Below are 24125 nucleotides of genomic sequence, written 5' to 3' on the forward strand. Positions count from 1 at the left end.
TTAAGATAATTGAGGGAAAAAATGCTTAAAGTAAGTGAAATGCTCTTACACAAAACCTGCCTGGAAAGGAGAATTATCTTGGCAGACAAATAACAAGCATATTTTGTCTAACTCTTTATTTAAACACACTGCAAAAAATAAAAATCTTCGGAAGTTTATTTGTCTATTTTCAAGTCAAAACATCTCGCCACCCTTATTATAAGACATAATTGCCCAACAAGCAAAACCTCATTTCGCTAGAAAGGCTAGTTTTTAGACAGTCCATCTTGAAAATCTTGTATAGACAAAATGTCTTGAAAAAGTCTTATTTGGAGCACCTTTGAAAATAAAAAGTTTTTTTTTTTTAAAACAAGTACATTTTGGACATTTGTCAAATGCGGTTCATCTTGTTTCAAGAAAAAAAACAAAGTATGCTTGTTTTGGGAATAAATGAACTTTACTGAAATCTTTGAATCTAGTGCCCCCAAAATGCATTGTTGCTTTGGCGTTGTGTAAGCACTGTAAGTCAAAATGCGTAGACGGGTTTTTTTTGGTGTTGCTTTGGCGTTGTGTAAGCACTGTAAGTCAAAATGCGTAAACATTTTTTTTTTTGGTGTTGCTTTGGCGTTGTGTAAGCACTAAGTCAAAATGCGTAGACTTTTTTTATTTTTATGGTGCCTGAGGTCCTGGGGAAGTGGAATCTTAAGAGATGTTTTAATGTTTGAATGTTGAAATGGAAAAAAAAAAAAAAAAAATTAATAAAAAAAAAAAAAAACTTGGTGCATACATGTCAACCTTTGGTCAATCAAACCTGTATAACCAACCTCCAAAATCCGTATTTCCCTTATAAAATCCGTATAAGATGCAAATTAAAATAATTTACCTAAAATTTGAATGATAATTAACAATGATATATCCCAGTTACTTTTTATTCAATATTAATAACAATAAACCTTCAGAATGAATACAAAGCTCCAATGTTCGACAAAAACACAGTGTTATCAGCGTAGTTACGAAGGAAATACTTCGTTGTTTGGAGACAGGTTTCACCGAGCGGCTATTATGCACGAGACTTCATATTAGCCACAAAGTCAGAAAAATCTGTTCGTAAAATTACGTTATAATGACCAAATACAATGAAAAGTATTTTTCCAGTCTCACCTGTGAAAGCTAATCCCATGTGATCTCGTTTGGACGGTAAACCTGTTGGTACAGTTAAACGCAGCACATGAATGAGGCATCTTTATTCTCGGCTACTGTCTAGACGCTATACCAGAGACGGTTGAAGAATCTCCACTTTGCCCCATCCAATATGGCGGCGAGGATGACGTATGATTCTACGCAGAAGGCGGCGTCTATGTTTATATGTCTATGACTTCCCGGTTGGCGGGATTCTCGCAATGCGGTGTGCGCATGATCGAAAGTGGAACGAAGTCTCGCTACCACAAGATAACGCGCGATTTCATAAGACTCTTTACTGGCTGGCTGTGGTGTACAGTACGTTTGTAAATGTTATGCGCTCTTATCATTGTGGGAATTGATTATAGCTCTAAATAAATATTGAAGTTTTTTTAAAGAATCCGTATAATTTTATTTATACGCCCGTATACCAAGTTTATTGAATCAAATCCGTATAAAATACGGACATTCCGTATAGGTTGACATGTATGTTGTTGCAATGTTACACGTGTCGTCAACTTGATTCAAGATAGTCTCTGGTCTCATATCTAGAGTATTTTACTAATTACAGGTCACAAAAGGAGAATCTTTTAAGCTAGCAATGCTTAGTTGTAGAATTTAACAATCCTAATATTAGTATATTTATCTTAAATTCAGTTTTTACTGCTAAGACTTTGTCATGAATTTAAGTGAAATACCCTTAAAATGAAATAAATAAAAATGACTTGAATGGCTAAATGTAAGAAGTACGATCTTGTTATAAGAACTATTTTGATTATTTTGAGTTAATCAGATCTCGCATAATAAGTTCCCCAATCTTATTTTGGAATTATTTCATCTAAAAACAGGTTAGATTTTTCATCTTACTTTAAGAAATCTTACCAAGTCAAATTTGACTAGTTCCACCGGCAGATTTTTTTTCACCTGATTCAAGCAAATATGCTTTGTTTTAATCTTTTATTTCTTATTTTTGAAAGGCCATTTTTTGCAGTGCAGCCCACGGAAATAAGGAGTCAATTATTTGAGGGTTGTTTTTTTTTTTTTTTCTGGTTACACAGATGGAAATCACAACCCACATTATCAATATCATTATATTTAGGGGTCCAAGCACCAAAGTCAACTCGGACTTCTTGTGTTCAGTGGAACCAGAGGTGGACAGTAATGAAGTACATTTACTTGAGTACTGTACTTAAGTACACTTTTTGAGTATCTGTACTTTACTTGAGTATTTTTTTTTGGAAACTTATGACTAACTTCACTACATTTGAAAGACAAATATCGTACTTTTCACTCCACGACATTTCTATCAAGCTCCTCGTTACTCGTTACTATGAAGCGGCTTTGAAAGTGGATGTTTTTTTCTTTTCTTTTCTAAAACGTGATTGTTTTTTTCCCAGCTGACACTGAGACAGCCGATCAGTAATCACTAAGTTCACGTCACGTCCATAGACTGGATAAAATCAAGTTCAGTGATTTCTCAACACCATTATTTAACATGATCAGTTGACGGCGGAATGGAAGGAGGCGGTTCTTCTGGAGAACGCATACGCTCATGGCTTTACCTAGAACCCATGTTTCAGTTCTCTGTACGGATTAAAGATTCGTTTCGTTTTAAATGGTTGCCGAAAACGAACCACATCACGGCCTACAAAAACTCACCGTCCAACCTGCGGAAGCATACTGAGGTCTGTAAACGTTTTATTCCAAGAGAAAGCTTGCAGTGAAGTTGTCTGTGCTTTTAGAGCTAGCGGTAACATTGCAAACGTAGCTATGCAGTCTGGTTAGTCAAATGACTTTCTATGGATTTGCCCGCCAAGCTGCCGTAGCCTTGTCCACGGCTAACGTTAACACATAGCTAGTTAACTCGGACGCTGTTAGTTAGCATGTAAAAACAGAGTTACGCTAATATGAATAACGTTAACTTATCTGAAGTCCTTTCAGAAATGTGTTTTAGCATCATCTCACCAAATAAACAGAATGTAGAAATCTTTCTTTTCTAGTAGCGTTAGCTACCCAATATGATTTCGAGTTTGAAAAGAGTTTGCTAGCATGTCAGGTGGAGTTTCACTGACTAGCTAGCTTAACGTTAAACCACCATGATGCACAGCACGCGTTCATTTTGTAAATCCAGTCGGTCGCTTCAGAGGAGTGAGGTATTATAAGCATTGTGGCAATAATATAACAATGCATTGACAGAAAATGTACTTTAATACTTAAGCATTTTTAAAAGCAAGTACTTCAGTACTTTAACTTAAGTAAAAATTTGACTGGAGAACTTTCACTTGTATCAGAGTAACATTTGACCAGCGGGATCTGTACTTTGACATCTGCGTTATCTATTTTACAAAAACTCCAAGTGTTTCCTGGATACAAAAAGGTTTAAAAAGCCCTGCTCTGGACTATATTTCATTAACGCCTTTATATAATCTACAGTCTGCGTGATTATTTATAATTTGACTCATGAGATATTTGTATATGTGCCACTTGAGTACAACGAGCCAATTTCTGTACATTCGGTTCAGTCATAAACCTACTGCACTATACGATTTCCATATAAGGAAACTGGTGAGGAACATTAAATCAATTCTGTTTTCAGGATCACTCACTATTAGCTATTTTAAAAAACACACAGGTTCTAACGTTAACATGCATGTTAACGTTAACTTCGCCAACATAATTACTGTCAACAGCTTAGAATGAGTTATGCTGAGGTCCTACATAGCCGGATGATCCGTGAGAACCGTGGCTGGGACTACCATCGCCATTCCGGCATATTTCGGAGGTGATTTTATCTGTTGCATTAATTTGGGTGGAGTAAATATGCAAATGAAGCTGCGACGGTAGACGCCAGTAAAACCTTACAGCAACGATGGCGGCGTGTACGGTTTTCACGGCTACAGTATGGCATAGCCACGGTAAGACGAAATAAGCCACGCCCCTTGGGAAAACTTGTCACTTTCTGCAGAATGTTGTTCTGTGAACATCTTGAGCTCGATGGTTGTAACGGAATACCATGGTAACCCCAATGTTGATGCTCACGTTTGCCTTAACGGTCGTGACAGATGAATTTATCCGGCACTTGACCCACAGCAATTTTCAACCCAACGAAACTTTCCAGGGATGGAAGCCACGTCCTCCCGGTTGTCAAGGCAGCTCCCCGACTCTCACATATTCCAAAAGAAGGGCCCGGAATTCGTGCTGGTTGCCCTCGGAAGACTCAAAATCATCTCCTGGTGTCGACCGTGAAGTGATTCCGACTACGAGGACCTTCGCTTTAGCCATAGTACTGTTTGGGTAAATGGACATATCGCAATACGATACTAGGTCTCGGTGCCGAGTTTGGAGCAGTTTACTGGAAACACACTAACACAGAGGCATATCTGAATCTGGGTAATGCAAAGAAACATGCGCCATGTTACATTATGAGACGGAATAAGGGGAATAAAGCATCTTACAGTCTGGAAAATATAATAAAGTGTCCAAGCTGTAAAGAAACTGGATTTTGACTTACACTTCTCCGGAGGGGTGATCGTGATGGTCTGAGCTGTGAATTCCTCATCAAAATACCTGGTGTCTGTCTCAGATGTGACCTGGGGCATGAACGGGGGAAGGAGCTAGAGAGAGAGAGAGAGAGAGAGAGAGAGAGAGAGATCATCTCTCTTATCCACTCTGAAGCTTCAGTAGTAAAATCATTCCATTAATATTTTAACTCAATTAACATTCTTTCAAATGCATGTTTACTGTCTCTGATATTTGTTCACCTAAATGTTTTTATCCATAAACACACCAAAAACTTTATCAAGATATTAAATAAACCATTACATTATATAGCCACGAGTGTTTTACTGGGAAATACGCCACTCGGATTTTTCATCCGGGACATGGAGAACCAAAACCGTGACATAAATCTCTGTGTGTCACTCTATAGGTTACTCATGAGGAAATTGACGATAAATCAAAATCAATGTTTTGATAAATTTGGGGACTTTTTGTTTGAGAATGTGTCGATATAATAAAATGAAAATCACACGCTGGCTTGAAGATATGAAGTTTATCTTCTCGTGTTGAAAAACTTGCATTTTTCATACGAAGTACATCGCGGATCTGAGTGACATACAGTGGGGCAAAAAAGTATTTAGTCAGTCACCAATTGTGCAAGTTCTCCCACTTAAAAAGATGAGAGAGGCCTGTAATTTTCATCATAGGTACACTTCAACTATGAGAGACAGAATGAGAAAAAAAAATCCAGAAAATCACATTGTCTGATTTTTAAAGAATTTATTTGCAAATTATGGTGGAAAATTAGTATTTGGTCAATAACAAAAGTTCATCTCAATACTTTGTTATATACCCTTTGTTGGCAATGACAGAGGTCAAACGTTTTCTGTAAGTCTTCACAAGGTTTTCACACACTGTTGCTGGTATTTTGGCCCATTCCCCCATGCAGATCTCCTCTAGAGCAGTGATGGTTTGGGGCTGTCGCTGGGCAACACGGACTTTCAACTCCCTCCAAAGATTTTCTATGGGGTTGAGATCTGGAGACTGGCTAGGCCACTCCAGGACCTTGAAATGCTTCTTACAAAGCCACTCCTTTGTTGCCCAGGCGGTGTGTTTGGGATCATTGTCATGCTGAAAGACCCAGCCACGTTTCATCTTCAATGCCCTTGCTGATGGAAGGAGGTTTTCACTCAAAATCTCACGATACATGGCCCCATTCATTCTTTCCTTTACACGGATCAGTCATCCTGGTCCCTTTGCAGAAAAACAGCCCCAAAGCATGATGTTTCCACCCCCATGCTTCACAGTAGGTATGGTGTTCTTTGGATGCAACTCAGCATTCTTTCTCCTCCAAACACAAGTTGAGTTTTTACCAAAAAGTTCTATTTTGGTTTCATCTGACCATATGACATTCTCCCAATCCTCTTCTGGATCATCCAAATGCTCTCTAGCAAACTTCAGACGGGCCTGGACATGTACTGGCTTAAGCAGGGGGACACGTCTGGCACTGCAGGATTTGAGTCCCTGGCGGCGTAGTGTGTTACTGATGGTAGCCTTTGTTACTTTGGTCCCAGCTCTCTGCAGGTCATTCACTAGGTCCCCCCCGTGTGGTTCTGGGATTTTTGCTCACCGTTCTTGTGATCATTTTGACCCCACGGGGTGAGATCTTGCGTGGAGCCCCAGATCGAGGGAGATTATCAGTGGTCTTATATGTCTTCCATTTTCTAATAATTGCTCCCACAGTTAATTTCTTCACACCAAGCTGCTTACCTATTGCAGATTCAGTCTTCCCAGCCTGGTGCAGGTCTACAATTTTGTTTCTGGTGTCCTTTGACAGCTCTTTGGTCTTGGCCATAGTGGAGTTTGGAGTGTGACTGTTTGAGGTTGTGGACAGGTGTCTTTTATACTGATAACGAGTTCAAACAGGTGCCATTAATACAGGTAACGAGTGGAGGACAGAGGAGCCTCTTAAAGAAGAAGTTACAGGTCTGTGAGAGCCAGAAATCTTGCTTGTTTGTAGGTGACCAAATACTTATTTTACCGAGGAATTTACCAATTAATTCATTAAAAATCCTACAATGTGATTTCCTGGATTCTTTCCCCCCATTCTGTCTCTTATAGTTGAAGTGTACCTATGATGAAAATTACAGGCCTCTCTCATCTTTTTAAGTGGGAGAACTTGCACAATTGGTGGCTGACTAAATACTTTTTTGCCCCACTGTATTTAAATAATCTTGGCTGGCGTTGAGTGGTCTATCAGATATATTCCATTCAGCTAGCATGATACTGAACGAGTCGAAGACGAGTAGCTGAATGGAATACATCTGATAGACCATGAAAAAAACCCAGCCAATATTATTACTACTATACATGCACATTCCTTTCGGGTGTTCAGCGTGTCTTTCTCTTTCAAATTCTCTCAAAATCTTCCGTATTTAACAAATCAAACCTGGCGGCCATGTTTGTTTACAAATTGTCCCAGTCGCTCGCTAGCGTGGAAGTTTTACATCTCCGACGTGTGACATCATGTTGTCTTGACAACCATGCAATATCGTAAACCATATTCAACGCTCATTCTCCACTGGGTAGAGTGACATAATACACGTAGGATAAGCGATATGCTAACAATATTGCATGCTATCAAACCAAATGAATGAAACCTGCGAGAAGGGAATAGAACACGTTTTTATTCCATTGAAAAAGTGTCCTGGGTGAATAATAATTGCTGATATTTCACTCCGATGGCGTCACTCCCAGTCTGTTGAAATGCTGAACAAGTTCAAAATTAAAATTCTTTTGATTAACTTGTGTATTTTTTTTTGTGGATGTGTCCATATAATATAAAGAACATTACACAGTGGTGCGAAGAGGAAGATGTTTATCTTCTCGTGTTGAAAATATTTTCACGCATTTGTGATTTTATATATATATATAAACAAACAAATTCCAAAAATGTTGGGACGCTGTGTAAACTGCAAATAAAAACAGAATGCGATAATTTGCAAATCATGAAAACCCTATAGTTCATTGAAAATAGTACAAAGACAACATATCAAGTCTTGAAACTGAGAAATTTTATTGTTTTTTTGAAAAATATATGCTCATTTTGAATTTGATGTCAGCAACACATTTCAGAAAAGTTGGGACAGGGGCGTGTTTACGACTGTGTTGCATCACCTCTACTTTTAACAACACTCTGTAAACGTTTGGGAACTGAGGAGACCAATTGCTGTAGATCTGAAAGAGAAATGTCCCGTTCTTTTCTGATATACAATTTCAGCTGCTCAACAGTTCGGGGTCTCCTTTGTTGTATTTTGCACTTCATAATGCGCCAAATTTTTTAACTGGGAGACAGGTCTGGACTGCAGCAGGCCAGTTTAGCACCCGGACTCTTACTACAGAGCCATGCAGCTGTAATATGTGCAGAAAGCCGTTTGTCGTTATCTTGCTGAAAGAAGGAAGGCCTTCCCTGAAAAAGATTTAGTTTGGATGGCAGCATATTGCTCTGAAACATGTATATCTCATTCAGCATTAATGATACCTTCCCAGATGTACAAGCTACCCAGGTCATGTGCACTAATGCACCCTCGTACCATCACAGGCGCGGCTTTTGAACTGCGCACTGATGACAAGCCAGATGGTCCCTCTCCTCTTTAGCCTGGAGGACGTGGTGTCCATGATTTCTAAAAAGCATTTCTACTTTTGATTCATCAGACCTCGGGATAATTTTCCACTTCGCCTCAGTCCATCATAAAAGAGCTCAGGCCCAGAGAAGGGGGCGGGGTTTCTGGATATTGTTTATATTTTGTTTTTACTTGCATTTGTGGATGCAGTAATGAAGTGTTTTCACAGACGATGGTTTTCTGAAGCGTTCCTGAGCCCATACAGTGATTTCCACTACAGACACGTGTCTGCTTTTAATGCAGTGCCTCCTGAGGGCCTGAAGATCACAGGCATCCAATGTCAGTTTTTAGCCTTGTCTCTTGCAGACAGAGATTTCTCCAGATTCTCCGAATCTTTTAATGATGATATGGACCACAGACGATGTGATCCACAAATTCTTTGTGGTTTTACATTGAGGAACGTTATTCTTAAATTGTTGCACTGTTTGCCCATGCAGTCTTTCACAGAGCGGTGAACCCCGCCCCATCTTTACTTCTGAGAGACTCCGCCTCTCTGGGATGCTCTTTTTATACCCAAATCATCTTACTGACCTGTTGCCAATTAACCAAATTATTATTATTATTTTTACCATTATGCAACTTTTTCAGTCTTTTGTTGCCCCTGTCCTAACTTTTTTACTTGTTGCAGACATCAAATTCAAAATGAGCATATATTTAAAAAAAAAAAAAAAAAATTCCCAGTTTCAACATTTGATATGTTGTCTTTGTACTATTTTCAAAGAAATATAGAGTGTTTCCATGATTTGTAGATTATCTCATTCTGTTTTTATTCATGCTTTACACAGCGTCCCAACTTTTTGGGAATTGGGGTTGTGTATATTTCACCACTCTTAATAAACTAAATATTTTCACACAACTGTCTAATATCCTCTACACACACACACACACACACACACACACACACACACACACACACACACACTTTTGAGCTCTCAAATGTGACCAATCAGATTTGAAGTGTTGATTCATTTTCTATCACAGTAGTGCAGGAACAAATCACAGGTTTATAGTGATACGCTCATTATCTTTTCTATTGTAACAGCCAGTATTGTAGTTGAGTCACTAAACCTCGAGTCCAGTCTCGAGTCCCCAGTGTTCAAATCCAAGTAATTTTTTAAATAGATAAATAAATAAATAAATAAATAAATAGTCGAGTCTGAGCACAAGACTCCAGCCGCACCATGTGACGGTGTCCGTTTCAGCGCCATTAACATTAGTTTGTTCCTGAACATGGCGTATGAACAGGTGAACGTGCTTCTCTTTGTCAAGGAGTGTGAAGTATTCTGTCAGAGATGGTTGGGAGACAGATGTAAGTGCAGAAGGCGTGTTTATTAATACAAGCGAAGACGGTAAACAATCCAGAACGGCAGGCAAAATCGTAAAACGGTGAAACAGGTGCTAGGTCATGCGAGGCGTAAACAGGCTATCGTAGACTCGGCAGAATCAAAGACGAGAAACAGGAAATCAGGGATCAGGAACCCAAACAAGGAAATAAGGCTCGGTAATGTGTCAGCAATGCAACTCAATACTTCGCAAAGTGAGTGCGTTTTCACAGTTTTAATATCGGTGCGCTAATTGCACCTCAATCCTGTGCAGATGTGAGTCATTTACAGCATGCGCGCTGTCCGGAGCGCGCCCGAAAGTCTGTCTGATGCACGCACCAAGGTGCACAGGTGTGACATTCTTGCACAAAATTAGTACAAAAATGTAATGTAGATATAAACATCTTATGGCAAATTATTATGGCATGCTACAAAAAAATAAAGAAAAAAATCCGAGTCCTCATCTCCAATTTACAAGTCCGAATGCAGTTCACGCACGAGTCCGAGTCATCAGTGCTCAAGTCCAAGTTGAGTCATGAGTCCTTAAAATTAGGGCATGAGTCAGACTCGAGTACTACAAGCCTGCTAACAGCACATTCACGGCGATGCTGCATAATCTCAATCTAAAAATAAACAGCATCATAAACGTGTTATTTGGCCTCCAGGATCAGACTTTTATAACGAGTTTATACTTTGGCAAGCTGTACTCTTTTGTTTTTTTTTTATTAATATGTTTTAAAAAGAGGCTGGTTAGAGTATGACCGTATACCAGGGGTTTTCAAAGTGTGGGAGAGTGAGCCCCCCCTCAGAGAGCAAATAAACAACAGCGCCCCCCTTACAATTTTTGTTGTTGCTATACTTAATGTTCCATTCGTATTTAAAAAAAATGGTTGTTGTACACATTTTTTTCTTTTACACATTTTAAACATCTGTGCATTTTGAAAAATCCTTTTTTTACACATTTAAAACATATGAGCTTTATTAAAACATCTGTTTTTACACATTTTAAACATCTGTGCTTTTTAAAACCTCTTTACACATTTTAAACATCTGTGCTTTTTTAAAACCTCTTTTTTACACATTTTAAACATCTGTGCTTTTTAAAAACTTTTTTTTTTACACATTTTAAACGTGCTTTTTTAAAACTTTTTTTTTTTTTACACATTTTAAACATCTGTGCTTTTTTAAAACCTCTTTTACACATTTTAAACATCTGTGCTTTTTAAAACCTTTTTTTTTACACATTTTAAACATCTGTGCTTTTTAAAACCTTTTTTTTACACATTTTAAACATCTGTGCTTTTTTAAAACCTTTTTTTTTTTTTACACATTTTAAACATCTGTGCTTTTTAAAACCTTTTTTTTTTTTTTTACACATTTTAAACATCTGTGCTTTTTAAAACCTTTTTTTTTTACACATTTTAAACATCTGTGCTTTTTTAAAACCTTTTTTTTTTTACACATTTTAAACATCTGTGCTTTTTTAAAACCTCTTTTTTACACATTTTAAACATCTGTGCTTTTTAAAACTTTTTTTTTACACATTTTAAACATCTGTGCTTTTTAAAACCTTTTTTTTTACACATTTTAAACATCTGTGCTTTTTAAAACCTTTTTTTTTTTTACACATTTTAAACATCTGTGCTTTTTTAAAACCTTTTTTTTTACACATTTTAAACGTGCTTTTTTAAAACTTTTTTTTTTTACACATTTTAAACATCTGTGCTTTTTTAAAACCTCTTTTTTACACATTTTAAACATCTGTGCTTTTTAAAACCTTTTTTTTTACACATTTTAAACATCTGTGCTTTTTTAAAACCTCTTTTTTACACATTCTAAACATCTGTGCTTTTTAAAACCTTTTTTTTACACATTTTAAACATCTGTGCTTTTTTAAAACCTTTTTTTTTTTTTTACACATTTTAAACGTGCTTTTTTAAAACTTTTTTTTTTACACATTTTAAACATCTGTGCTTTTTTTTTTAAACATCTTGTTTTACACATTTTAAACATCTCATAGCATCGTTAGCTAGCACCTCTTGGCAGACAACACACTGTGGCAGTGGAGCATCTTCAGATCCAGTCCATGAAAATCCAAACTTTAAATAATCGTGGTCATACTTCCTTCTTTTTTTGCTTGGCCCAGACTCTGTCTCCTCACTCACTGTAGCTTTAGGTACTAAAAATCGATCCATTTTGTCTCTGGTAAAGGCTAGCCGAAGTTCGCTAAATGTCCGCAATAGTAACTTATTCTGGTTTATTTTTCCTCACGTTGCGCCCCCCCGAAGAACTCTGGCGAGGGGAGGCGCACGCGCTAGGGGAGGCGCACGCCCCACACTTTGAAAAGCCCTGCCGTATACTGTTGCTAAAACATAAATGAGGGCAGGAAGTAACTTGTCTCATGGATGGAAGTTCCCCAACATTAAATGTAACTATAAATGGATGGAAACACTGTTTTGTTTTTTAAAAAATACTATAATTGGTAAAAATAAAATTGCAATCATTGAGAAATTGCTGTGCAAGACGAACGATCATGCTATTTTCCAAGAACGGCACGTTTATGCGTTTTGTTTTATTTCCGATTTGTAAAATAGTGAAAATAATCCCGGTTTGTGATTTAAGTATAAAGTGTAACCTCATCCATATTAAAATAAAATCCCAGATCCACATCCATGTGCTACCTTTTTGTCATAAACGTCCTGCCAGTCCAGCGTAGAGAAGAAACTGTGTCTCATGATCTCCTTTGCGTCGTCCGGACCTCCTCCCAGTCTACAGATGTGGATTTAGGAACACCCAGTTGTGCAAAAGTAATGGCACACATCAGCTTAGTGTGTGTACATTTCTTTTTTTTTTTTTAGTAACAGCACAAGCAACTCTGTAAATTAGTACATTAAAGCCAGATACTGTACAACTGAAAATTCATATTCTCTCTCTCTCACACACCCACACACACAAACCTTTTGTTAGGGTCTTTGATAAGCAAACCAGAAAGCAGAGACTTGGCATCAGCAGAGAGGGTTCTGGGAAATTTGATTTCTTCCATAAGTATTAGTTCAAACAGCTTCTCATGGTCCTGGAAGCATAAGCCCAAACATACACACACCTCCCTCATGCAACTCATCGCAACCCACATTAACAGTAATGAGCAACACATCACGCAGGTCTCGTCTCGATCCTACCTGATTATAAAAGGGAAGGCGTCCACACATCATCTCGTACATGACCACGCCGAGCCCCCACCAGTCCACCGCTCGCCCGTAATCGTTATCCTCCAACACCTGAGCACAGAAAGATGATCACTTTCAAGGTTACGTTACACGCCGAGTCACATTATCCTCCAATACGTGAGCAATAATCAATTCAAGCACTTACAGTATCGCACAACCTCACGGAGCGTGTGTTCTCATGTGCTACACTTTTACCTGTTAACGCAGTCGTGTTTCATTGCATTTACGGTACACGGCAGATTCTTTTATCCAGAAAGTTAATACTGTTTTAAATATGCTATAAGTAAAGAAAGATAAAGATCCCAACTAGCTAAAGTACTTCTAGAAACAGGACCCGGTGCTGATCCACAAGACCGACATTCCATCAAGTACAGAATAACTGGCACCCTTCAGCTATTGAAACTATTTTTGGACAAGATCGACAAAAGCCTGAACTTCATGTGAAGATTAACAGCGTTATGTACTAGCCAAGTCGTCATCTTTATTTATTTATACAGCAAATTTAAAGCCTGCAAGCGTGGGCCAAAGTCCTGCACGATAACACCAACAGTACTGAATCCAAATCCAAACAGCACTGAAATAAAGTAATAAAAACAATAAAAAGCATTAAAAGAAGATGAGATAATGCAGAACCTAAAAACTCAAATGTCTGGGAGGGTTTTTTTGGTAACTGGATTTAAAGACTTTTGGTTGCCTCGACCAAGAGGTCAATCTTTTCATCCTTAATATTTACCACATCAGCGAGGGTGTAAGAACACACCCTAATGCTAACAGCTCCACCTTCTTGTACCAACCCACTACATGCTGTCATACACTTACACACACTCAAGATATGAGAGACACACACACACACACACAAAAAAAAGCACAGCAAAACATTTCGCTCTAGGTGACTCCATCGCCGCTTATGAATTATGAAGTCATGCTTTACTGATGACATCCATTAAAACATTAAAATCCCCAGTGAAACTCCAGTCCTGTATTTTCCTCAAGAATTTCCTGATTATTCTTTTGGAAAAACCGGACACGTTCAGTGTTCTTAAGGATTTTAAAGGCTGTTAGCTTTATGATAAAAGAGGGAAATATAAAATGTGATAAAAGGTTTCCATATAAAGATTTACAGCCCTACTCAGACAATGGAATTTCCCCACTTTTTCCAAAACGCTTCCTGAAATGAAACTTGTTCAGCTGTTTAATTCTAGAGTTTCTCAGACCTGCGCCAGGACCCTGTAAAGGTGTACAGCAGGTTGGTTATGGGATGTGAGTCAGCTCTGGGATGTGAGTCAGCTCTGGGATGTGAGTCAGCTCCTTAAAGCGAGTCCATTTTTGTTACAAGATGTGAGTCAGTTACAGGATGTGACAACTATGGTATGCGAGTCAGTTACGTGTTGCAAATTGGATAACGAATGTGAGTTGACTATGGAGTGCGAGTCACTTATGGGTTGCAAGTTGGATAACGGATGAGAGTTGGCTATAGAATCCGAGTGAGCTGTGGGATGCGAGTCAGTTCCATGTTGCAAATTGGATAACGGATGCGAGTCAGCTATGGAATGCGAGTCACTTATGGGTTGCAAATTGGATAACAGATGCGAGTCGGCTATAGAATGCAAGTCAGTTCTGGGCTGCGAGTAGGCTATGGAATGCAAGTTGGATAACGGATGCAAGTCGGCTATGGAATGCGAGTCAGTTACGTGTTGCAAACTGAATAACAGATGCGAGTCAGTTACGTGTTGCAAACTGAAAAACAGATGCGAGTCAGTTACGTGTTGCAAACTGGATAACCGATGCGAGTCAGTTACGTGTTGCAAACTGAATAACCGATGCGAGTCAGTTACGTGTTGCAAACTGAATAACCGATGCGAGTCAGTTACGTGTTGCAAACTGAATAACCGATGCGAGTCAGTTACGTGTTGCAAACTGAATAACTGATGCGAGTCAGTTATAGAAAGCAAGTCAGTTACATGTTGCAAACTGGATAACAGATGCGAGTCAGTTACGTGTTGCAAACTGAATAACCGATGCGAGTCAGTTGCGTGTTGCAAACTGAATAACTGATGCGAGTCAGTTATAGAAAGCAAGTCAGTTGCATGTTGCAAACTGGATAACAGATGCGAGTCAGTTACGTGTTGCAAACTGAATAACACATGCGAGTCAGTTACGTGTTGCAAACTTAATAACCGATGCGAGTCAGTTATAGAAAGCAAGTCAGTTACATGTTACAAACTGGATAACAGATGCGAGTCAGTTACGTGTTGCAAACTGAATAACACATGCGAGTCAGTTACGTGTTGCAAACTTAATAACCGATGCGAGTCAGTTATAGAAAGCAAGTCAGTTACATGTTGCAAACTGGATAACAGATGCGAGTCAGTTACGTTTTTGCAAACTGAATAACAGATGCAAGTCAGTTACGTGTTGCAAACTGAATAACCGATGCGAGTCAGTTATAGAAAGCAAGTCAGTTACATGTTACAAACTGAATAACCGATGCGAGTCAGTTACGTGTTGCAAACTGAATAACTGATGCGAGTCAGTTATAGAAAGCAAGTCAGTTGCATGTTGCAAACTGGATAACAGATGCGAGTCAGTTACGTGTTGCAAACTGAATAACAGATGCGAGTCAGTTACGTGTTGCAAACTGAATAACCGATGCGAGTCAGTTATAGAAAGCAAGTCAGTTACATGTTGCAAACTGGATAACAGATGCGAGTCAGTTACGTTTTTGCAAACTGAATAACAGATGCGAGTCAGTTACGTGTTGCAAACTGAATAACCGATGCGAGTCAGTTATAGAAAGCAAGTCAGTTACATGTTGCAAACTGGATAACAGATGCGAGTCAGTTACGTGTTGCAAACTGAATAACAGATGCGAGTCAGTTACGTGTTGCAAACTGAATAACCGATGCGAGTCAGTTATAGAAAGCAAGTCAGTTACATGTTGCAAACTGGATAACAGATGCGAGTCAGTTACGTTTTTGCAAACTGAATAACAGATGCGAGTCAGTTACGTGTTGCAAACTGAATAACCGATGCGAGTCAGTTATAGAAAGCAAGTCAGTTACATGTTACAAACTGGATAACAGATGCGAGTCAGTTACTTGTTGCAAACTGGATAACCGATGCGAGTCAGTTACGTGTTGCAAACTGAATAACACATGCGAGTCAGTTACGTGTTGCAAACTTAATAACCGATGCGAGTCAGTTATAGAAAGCAAGTCAGTTACATGTTACAAACTGGATAACAGATGCGAGTCAGTTATGTGTTGCAAACTGAATAACACATGCGAGTCAGTTACGTGTTGCAAACTTAATAACCGATGCGAGTCAGTTATAGAAAGCAAGTCAGTTACATGTTGCAAACTGGATAACAGATGCGAGTCAGTTACGTTTTTGCAAACTGAATAACAGATGCAAGTCAGTTACGTGTTGCAAACTGAATAACCGATGCGAGTCAGTTATAGAAAGCAAGTCAGTTACATGTTACAAACTGAATAACCGATGCGAGTCAGTTACGTGTTGCAAACTGAATAACTGATGCGAGTCAGTTATAGAAAGCAAGTCAGTTGCATGTTGCAAACTGGATAACAGATGCGAGTCAGTTACGTGTTGCAAACTGAATAACAGATGCGAGTCAGTTACGTGTTGCAAACTGAATAACCGATGCGAGTCAGTTATAGAAAGCAAGTCAGTTACATGTTGCAAACTGGATAACAGATGCGAGTCAGTTACGTTTTTGCAAACTGAATAACAGATGCGAGTCAGTTACGTGTTGCAAACTGAATAACCGATGCGAGTCAGTTATAGAAAGCAAGTCAATTACATGTTACAAACTGGATAACAGATGCGAGTCAGTTACGTGTTGCAAACTGAATAACAGATGCGAGTCAGTTACGTGTTGCAAACTGAATAACCGATGCGAGTCAGTTATAGAAAGCAAGTCAGTTACATGTTGCAAACTGGATAACAGATGCGAGTCAGTTACGTTTTTGCAAACTGAATAACAGATGCGAGTCAGTTACGTGTTGCAAACTGAATAACCGATGCGAGTCAGTTATAGAAAGCAAGTCAGTTACATGTTACAAACTGGATAACAGATGCGAGTCAGTTACTTGTTGCAAACTGGATAACCGATGCGAGTCAGTTACGTGTTGCAAACTGAATAACAGATGCGAGTCAGTTATGTGTTGCAAATTGGATAACAGATGCGAGTCACTTATAGAATGCAAGTCAGGTACGTGTTGCAAACTGGATAACAGATGCGAGTCAGTTACACGTGTTGCAAACTGAATAACCGATGCGAGTCAGTTACGTGTTGCAAACTGAATAACCGATGCGAGTCAGTTATAGAAAGCAAGTCAGTTGCATGTTGCAAACTGGATAACAGATGCGCGTCAGTTATGTGTTGCAAACTGAATAACCGATGCGAGTCACTTATAGAATGCAAGTCAGTTACATGTTGCAAACTGGATAACAGATGCGAGTCAGTTACGTGTTGCAAACTGAATAACAGATGCGAGTCAGTTACGTGTTGCAAACTGAATAACCGATGCGAGTCACTTATAGAATGCAAGTCAGTTACATGTTGCAAACTGGATAACAGATGCGAGTCAGTTACGTGTTGCAAACTGAATAACAGATGCGAGTCAGTTACGTGTTGCAAATTGGATAATAGATGCGAGTCAGTTATAGAATGCAAGTCAGTTACGTGTTACAAACTGAATAACCGATGCGAGTCAGCTATGGAATGCAAGTCAGTTATGGGCTGGGAGTCTGATAATGGGCGTGATTTGGCTATGGAATGCTAATGAGGAACGAGTTGGTTTACAGGATTTGAGTCAGTCAAAGTATGAGAGTCTGTTATGAGATGTGACTATGAGCTGAGTCTGCTATGAGCTGAGAGTCGCTTACAAAATGGGAGTCGGTAACTGGATACAAGTTAGTTATGGGATGTGAGCTGGTTAGGACACGAGAGCCCATTCTGGGATGAGAGTCAACGACAGAACGGGTCAACTCTAGGTGGTTATAGAATGTGAGTTGGCTATGGGATGAGAGGAACACACTACCTCGGGTGCCAGATACTCGGGAGTTCCGCAGAACGTCTTCATAGTGGCGGCATCAGTGATGCCCTCCTTACACAAGCCGAAATCTGTGATCTTAATGTGGCCGTCCTTGTCCAGCATCAGGTTCTCCAGCTAAACACACACACGCGCGCACACACTTAAAATGGTGTATGAATTGATAAGACACACAGACTAAATGAATACTGTATGTTTAAATGTTTGAGTACGTATAGTTTGCCAGAAATACCCCAAACCTCTCAGGTTAGCTTCTGTTAGTCAATGAGCTAACATCAACATTTTCTCATTTAAAAAATTTATTATTATGATTTATTATTTATGACATAAATAAATTCAATGTCATAAATAATAAATCAATCATAATAATCAATTCTAATGGACTGTCAAAGACTTTTTATCATGGATAAATACTAACTGAAGTATACAGGTTGCTTTTTCTTCTAAATTATGAAACAAGTTTCAGTTTTCACCCATATTGGAGCTCCAATATTTCAGTATCTAAAGGTTGCATATGGGTTATCCTTCAGGTCTAGTTTACCATGAACCAAATGAAGCATTTTGTTGAGTTTAAGGTGTGTATCATAAATTCAGGGCATTTTGTTAGCATTTGAAAATGCTTTCATAGGCCATGAATGCTGTGTGTATGCAAACGCCACATTTTCAAAAAAATCATTTTGCAAAAATAAGGCAGAACACCATCACAAATTTTGGATATGTTAAAAACAGACATCTAATCTTTCTAAAACAGTCAATTTTATGTTGGTGGATGCTGTCATTTTTTTTTTTGCTATAACATGCCAAAAACGTCACCAAATTAATTTTTTCCATTTTTAAACTTTAATATCTTCCAAACCGCTCGTCACAGAGGGGCAGTTTTAGAATACCAAGTACGCAGTATATATGGGAAGGTGGATGTGCAATATCAAGCCTCTGTCTTTGAAATTGCACTTTCCACAGTCCTTCAAATCTGCTGCCACAGAGCGTAGTGTAGAATTTCCGAGCAAATTCAAGCCCCCAGAATTCTATGATAAACCAAAAGCACGCATGTAAAAAGTCGATATTCGACAAGTACTGGTGCCAGATTTTGACCCTTGAAAATTTGAAGAACCTAGCTTAAATACTTTTCTAGATACAGCAAAGTGGCTCCCCAAAAAACTCTGCTCAAAACGGGTCCGAGGTTAGTTGCAAAAATATTTTTTTTATGACAAAACTATAAGGAGTTGGGAGCTAAAATTTGGGACTTTTCCTATTGGGAAGTGTGTGAACCTCCTGGAATTTTTTCAGCCAAATCTGAGATGGTCGAGTGGGAGCATTCGGAGATTTGACATGGAATGACCCTTCTTCCTACTTGAAGACTTCCTCAGATATGGAATCAAACATGTCCACATTTTAATCATCAAAACTCAAAGATAGTCACCTTTCTGTGTTTTTATGATCTGCACACAGAGCCTGCTGGAATAAACAGGTGAGCTGGAGCTTACCTTAAGATCACGGTAAACAATTTTAGCAGAGTGCAAATAATCCAGTGCAGAAACGATCTCGGCGCCATAGAACCGGGTCCGGTCTTCTGAAAACACGCGCTCTCTTGACAAATGAAAAAACAGCTGCGTTTGGAAGAAAAAACAAAAACGAACAAAAACATAAATAAGCAAACAAACAAGCGACATCCAATCTTCTCCTCAGACAGGTTGTGGAGTTAAATGTGATCCTCTAAAAACACATCTTTTCATTTTCATTCCCCCTACCGTGTTGTTTTTAACATAAAATATTATACATGTTATTTACCAGCTGGGAGGTCCGTATCATGAAATACGGTGACCGAGGTCTTGAAAGTACTGAGCGAGGCGCTCTGGGCCAAGGTCAGTATTCAAGGCCGAGGTCACGGTATTTCACCATACGGACCGACCTTAAGCTGGTAAATAATATATTTATTTTTTTCTTTACCAAATTCTAACAGAAAACGAGAGCGCCTGAAAGGGAAAACTGCGCCGAGCCGCCATTTTGAATCCTCATTCACGGCCGTAATGCAAATTGCTTCCTCCTCGGTATACAAGTGCACTTCCATGGCAGGAAAAAAACTACATTTTGCCGCCTATGTAGTGCCCTCATCTCATCTCATCTCATCATCTCTAGCCGCTTTAACCTGTTCTACAGGGTCGCAGGCAAGCTGGAGCCTATCCCAGCTGACTACGGGCGAGAGGCGGGGTACACCCTGGACAAGTCGCCAGGTCATCACAGGGCTGACACATAGACACAGACAACCATTCACACTCACATTCACACCTACGCTCAATTTAGAGTCACCAGTTAACCTAACCTGCATGTCTTTGGACTGTGGGGGAAACCGGAGCACCCGGAGGAAACCCACGCGGACACGGGGAGAACATGCAAACTCCGCACAGAAAGGCCCTCGCCGGCCACGGGGCTCGAACCCGGACCTTCTTGCTGTGAGGAGATAGTGCTAACCACTACACCACCGTGCCACCCATGTAGTGGCCTATTTATACAAAATTGAGTCATTCAGGATTCAGCCATGTTTTTGCTCGGCGTTAGCAAATTACAGGTTTTTAGCTTTCTCCTGAAATGTTTTCTTTTATTTCTTCTTCCTCAGGGTAGTAAAACTCGCTTTCGCTGTGAACACTGTCGTTATCGCTATCCATGCTGTAAAATTAATGCCATTTTGAATCCTCATTCACGGCTGTAATGCAAATTGCTTCCTCCTCGGTATACAAGTGCACTTCCATGGCAGGAAAAAAAAAAAAAAACTACATTTTGCCGCCTATGGAGGCCCATATTTATACAAAATTGAGTCATTCAGGATTCAGCCATGTTTTTGCTTGGCGTTAGCAACAGTTAGAGGTTTTTAGCTTTCTCCTGAAATGTTTTCTTTTATTTCTTCTTCCTCAGGGTAGTAAAACTCACTTTCGCTATGAAGACTGTCGTTATCGCGATCCATGCTGTAAAATTAATGCTATTCTCCTGAGAAATGCTGGAAAAAAAATTTATAAGATTTTTGATAAAAATCTTATAAATAAATCTTATTAAAAAACTAGATAGAACTCGACGCTAACGGTGTCGATGGGGATGCCTCCGCCCGGTAGACTACACGCCTTATTAAGTTGTGACTTGGGGATGGACATTTGACCTCACAGTAATCGTGACCTGGTAAAATTACTTGTATCAGCCTTGGAGATATTGTGTTCAAAAGGTTTTCGGACAGACATTTGACCTCACAGTGACCTTGACCTTAGACCTTTTGATCTCAAAATCTAATCAGTTTATCTTTGTCCCCAAATGCACAAATGGTGAAAGTCTGGTGAAATTCCTTTCATTCGCCTTGGAGATATTGTGTTCAAGATTTTCAGACAGACATTTGACCTCACAGCGACCTTGGCCTTAGACCTTTTGATCTTAAAATCTAATCAGTTCATGTTTGTCCCAAAGCGCATAAATGGTGAAAGTTCGGTGAAATTCCTTTCATTAGCCTTTGAGATATCGTGTTCACAAGGTTTCGGGACAGACGCACGGACGGACAACCTGAAAACATAATGCCTGCTGCACCTTACGGTGCATAAAGATAAATGTTGACTAAAGATAAATGTTGACAAAAAAAGATAAAATGTTGACAAAAAATGCTCCTATGTTTGTTGTTGTGAACGAGCGAGTCGCCAGAGGTCCGTAACCAGGGTCCGTAACTGGGGTCCATATCGTAGGATACGGACCCGCTCGCCAGCCAATCAGAGCGCAGGATTTGATGGAAACCGGACCGCGAAAAAAATAATAGATTTTACTTACACAGTCCAATACTTGAGTGGCTAACAAGGAATGCTAACGATCTATAGGTCTAACTACATTCTCTCAGAGCAAAGAGATTCAGTTTAATTACCACAGACTCCCCATCAATATATAAATCTATAAAAGCTTAACAGGTTAGCTTTCTGATGTTAAGATACTAGCTAAGTACACTAGCTGGTAGGAGGCAACTTTTAGTTTATTGTGAAATTAAAGCCGTGTTTGTACGCTAACTGGCATTAGGTAAACTACTTTACTGTGAAATTAAGTTCAGTAACCAACTGCGCTAGTAAGCTTAACAGAAAGTTTAAAAAAAAAAAAAAGCTCGTAATCAGTTAATTTACTCGCAACGTGAAATCAAAGTTAATAAAATCAATTGCACTTTATTAGATTGCTAACATTCGATGCACAATTGTACTGTACAATTAAAACGTAGCCAATCGCGCTAGCAATTTAAATGTTGCACAAACCATTTTATGATGAAATTAAAAATGTTACATGTTAAAAATGTAGCTCTGGCTTTTTAACCAGATTTATCAAATTGCATGGGCAAGCTAGCTAACATTAGATGAACTATAATATTGTGTGACTAGCATCATTAGCCATGTCGGCTAGAAAGCTAGCTTACATTTGGCTTTCTAATATATTAGGAAATGTAATTAGCTGTATTTTTGCTAGTAATTGCTAATAAGCTAGCTAACATTTGGCTAGCTAATATATTCGTAAAAGTAAACTAGTTGCCATGTTTGCGAATAGGCTAGCTAACATTTGGGTATCTAATATATTCATAAAAGCAAACTAGTCACCATGTTTGCTAATAAGCTAGCTAATATTTGGCTATCTAATAATTTAGAAAAGTAAACTAGTCGCCATGTTTGCTAGTAAGCTAGCTAACATTTGCGCATCTAATATATTAGGAAAGTAAAACTAGTTGCCATGTTTGCTAGTAAGCTAGCTAACATTTGGCTATCGAATATATTTGTAAAAGCAAACTAGTCACCATGTTTGCTAATAAGCTAGCTAATATTTGGCTATCTAATAATTTAGAAAAGTAAACTAGTAGCAATGATTGCTAATAAGCTAGCTACCATTTGGGCATCTAAAATATTAGGAAAGTAAAACTAGTTGCCATGTTTGCTAGTAAGCTATCTAACATTTGGCCATCTAATATATTAGGAAAGTAAAACTAGTTGCCATGTTTGCTAGTAAGCTAGCTAACATTTGGGGATCTAATATATTCGTTAAAGTACACTAGTCGCCATGTTTGCTAGTAAGCTATCTAACATTTGGGCATCTAATATATTAGGAAAGTAAAACTAGTCGCCATGTTTGCTAGTAAGCTAGCTAACATTTGGGCATCTAATATATTAGGAAAGTAAAACTAGTTGCCATGTTTGCTTGTAAGCTAGCTAACATTTGGGGATCTAATATATTCGTAAAAGTAAACTAGTCACCATGTTTGCTAGTAAGCTAGCTAACATTTGGGCATCTAATATATTAGGAAAGTAAAACTAGTCGCCATGTTTGCTAGTAAGCTAGCTAACATTTGGGTATCTAATATATTAGGAAAGTAAACTAGTCGCCATGTTTGCTAGTAAGCTATCTAACATTTGGCCATCTAATTTATTAGGAAAGTAAAACTAGTCGCCATGTTTGCTAGTAAGCTAGCTAACATTTGGGCATCTAATATATTAGGAAAGTAAAACTAGTTGCCATGTTTGCTTGTAAGCTAGCTAACATTTGGGGATCTAATATATTCGTAAAAGTAAACTAGTCGCCATGTTTGCTAGTAAGCTAGCTAACATTTGAGCATCTAATATATTAGGAAAGTAAAACTAGTCGCCATGTTTGCTAGTAAGCTAGCTAACATTTGGGTATCTAATATATTCGTTAAAGTACACTAGTCGCCATGTTTGCTAGTAAGCTATCTAACATTTGGCCATCTAATTTATTAGGAAAGTAAAACTAGTTGCCATGTTTGCTTGTAAGCTAGCTAACATTTGGGGATCTAATATATTCGTTAAAGTACACTAGTCGCCATGTTTGCTAGTAAGCTATCTAACATTTGGGCATCTAATATATTAGGAAAGTAAAACTAGTTGCCATGTTTGCTAGTAAGCTAGCTAACATTTGGGCATCTAATATATTAGGAAAGTAAAACTAGTTGCCATGTTTGCTTGTAAGCTATCTAACATTTGGGCATCTAATATATTAGGAAAGTAAAACTAGTCGCCATGTTTGCTAGTAAGCTAGCTAACATTTGGGTATCTAATATATTAGGAAAGTAAACTAGTTGCCATGTTTGCTAAATAGCTAACTAATGTTTGGCTTTCTAATATATTCATAAACTAGTTGCCATGTTTGCTA

General features: G+C 38.6%; 1 protein-coding gene across 2 annotated transcripts in view; it reads right to left on the bottom strand.

Moving 5' to 3' along the window:
• Positions 1-24125, bottom strand: part of akt3b (v-akt murine thymoma viral oncogene homolog 3b) — an 85146-nt gene that overhangs the window by 13317 nt on the left and 47704 nt on the right. For both annotated transcript variants that reach the window (XM_060899086.1, XM_060899085.1), the window contains exons 9-14: positions 19448-19570; positions 17952-18080; positions 12841-12939; positions 12619-12734; positions 12343-12430; positions 4670-4772 (exon numbers count right to left, since the gene is read on the bottom strand). In XM_060899086.1, coding sequence (XP_060755069.1) covers positions 4670-4772; positions 12343-12430; positions 12619-12734; positions 12841-12939; positions 17952-18080; positions 19448-19570 — 658 coding nt within the window. The remainder of the gene's footprint in view (positions 1-4669; positions 4773-12342; positions 12431-12618; positions 12735-12840; positions 12940-17951; positions 18081-19447; positions 19571-24125) is intronic.

The sequence above is a fragment of the Neoarius graeffei genome, chromosome 18 (assembly GCF_027579695.1).
Source record: "Neoarius graeffei isolate fNeoGra1 chromosome 18, fNeoGra1.pri, whole genome shotgun sequence".
Lineage (NCBI taxonomy): Eukaryota > Metazoa > Chordata > Actinopteri > Siluriformes > Ariidae > Neoarius > Neoarius graeffei.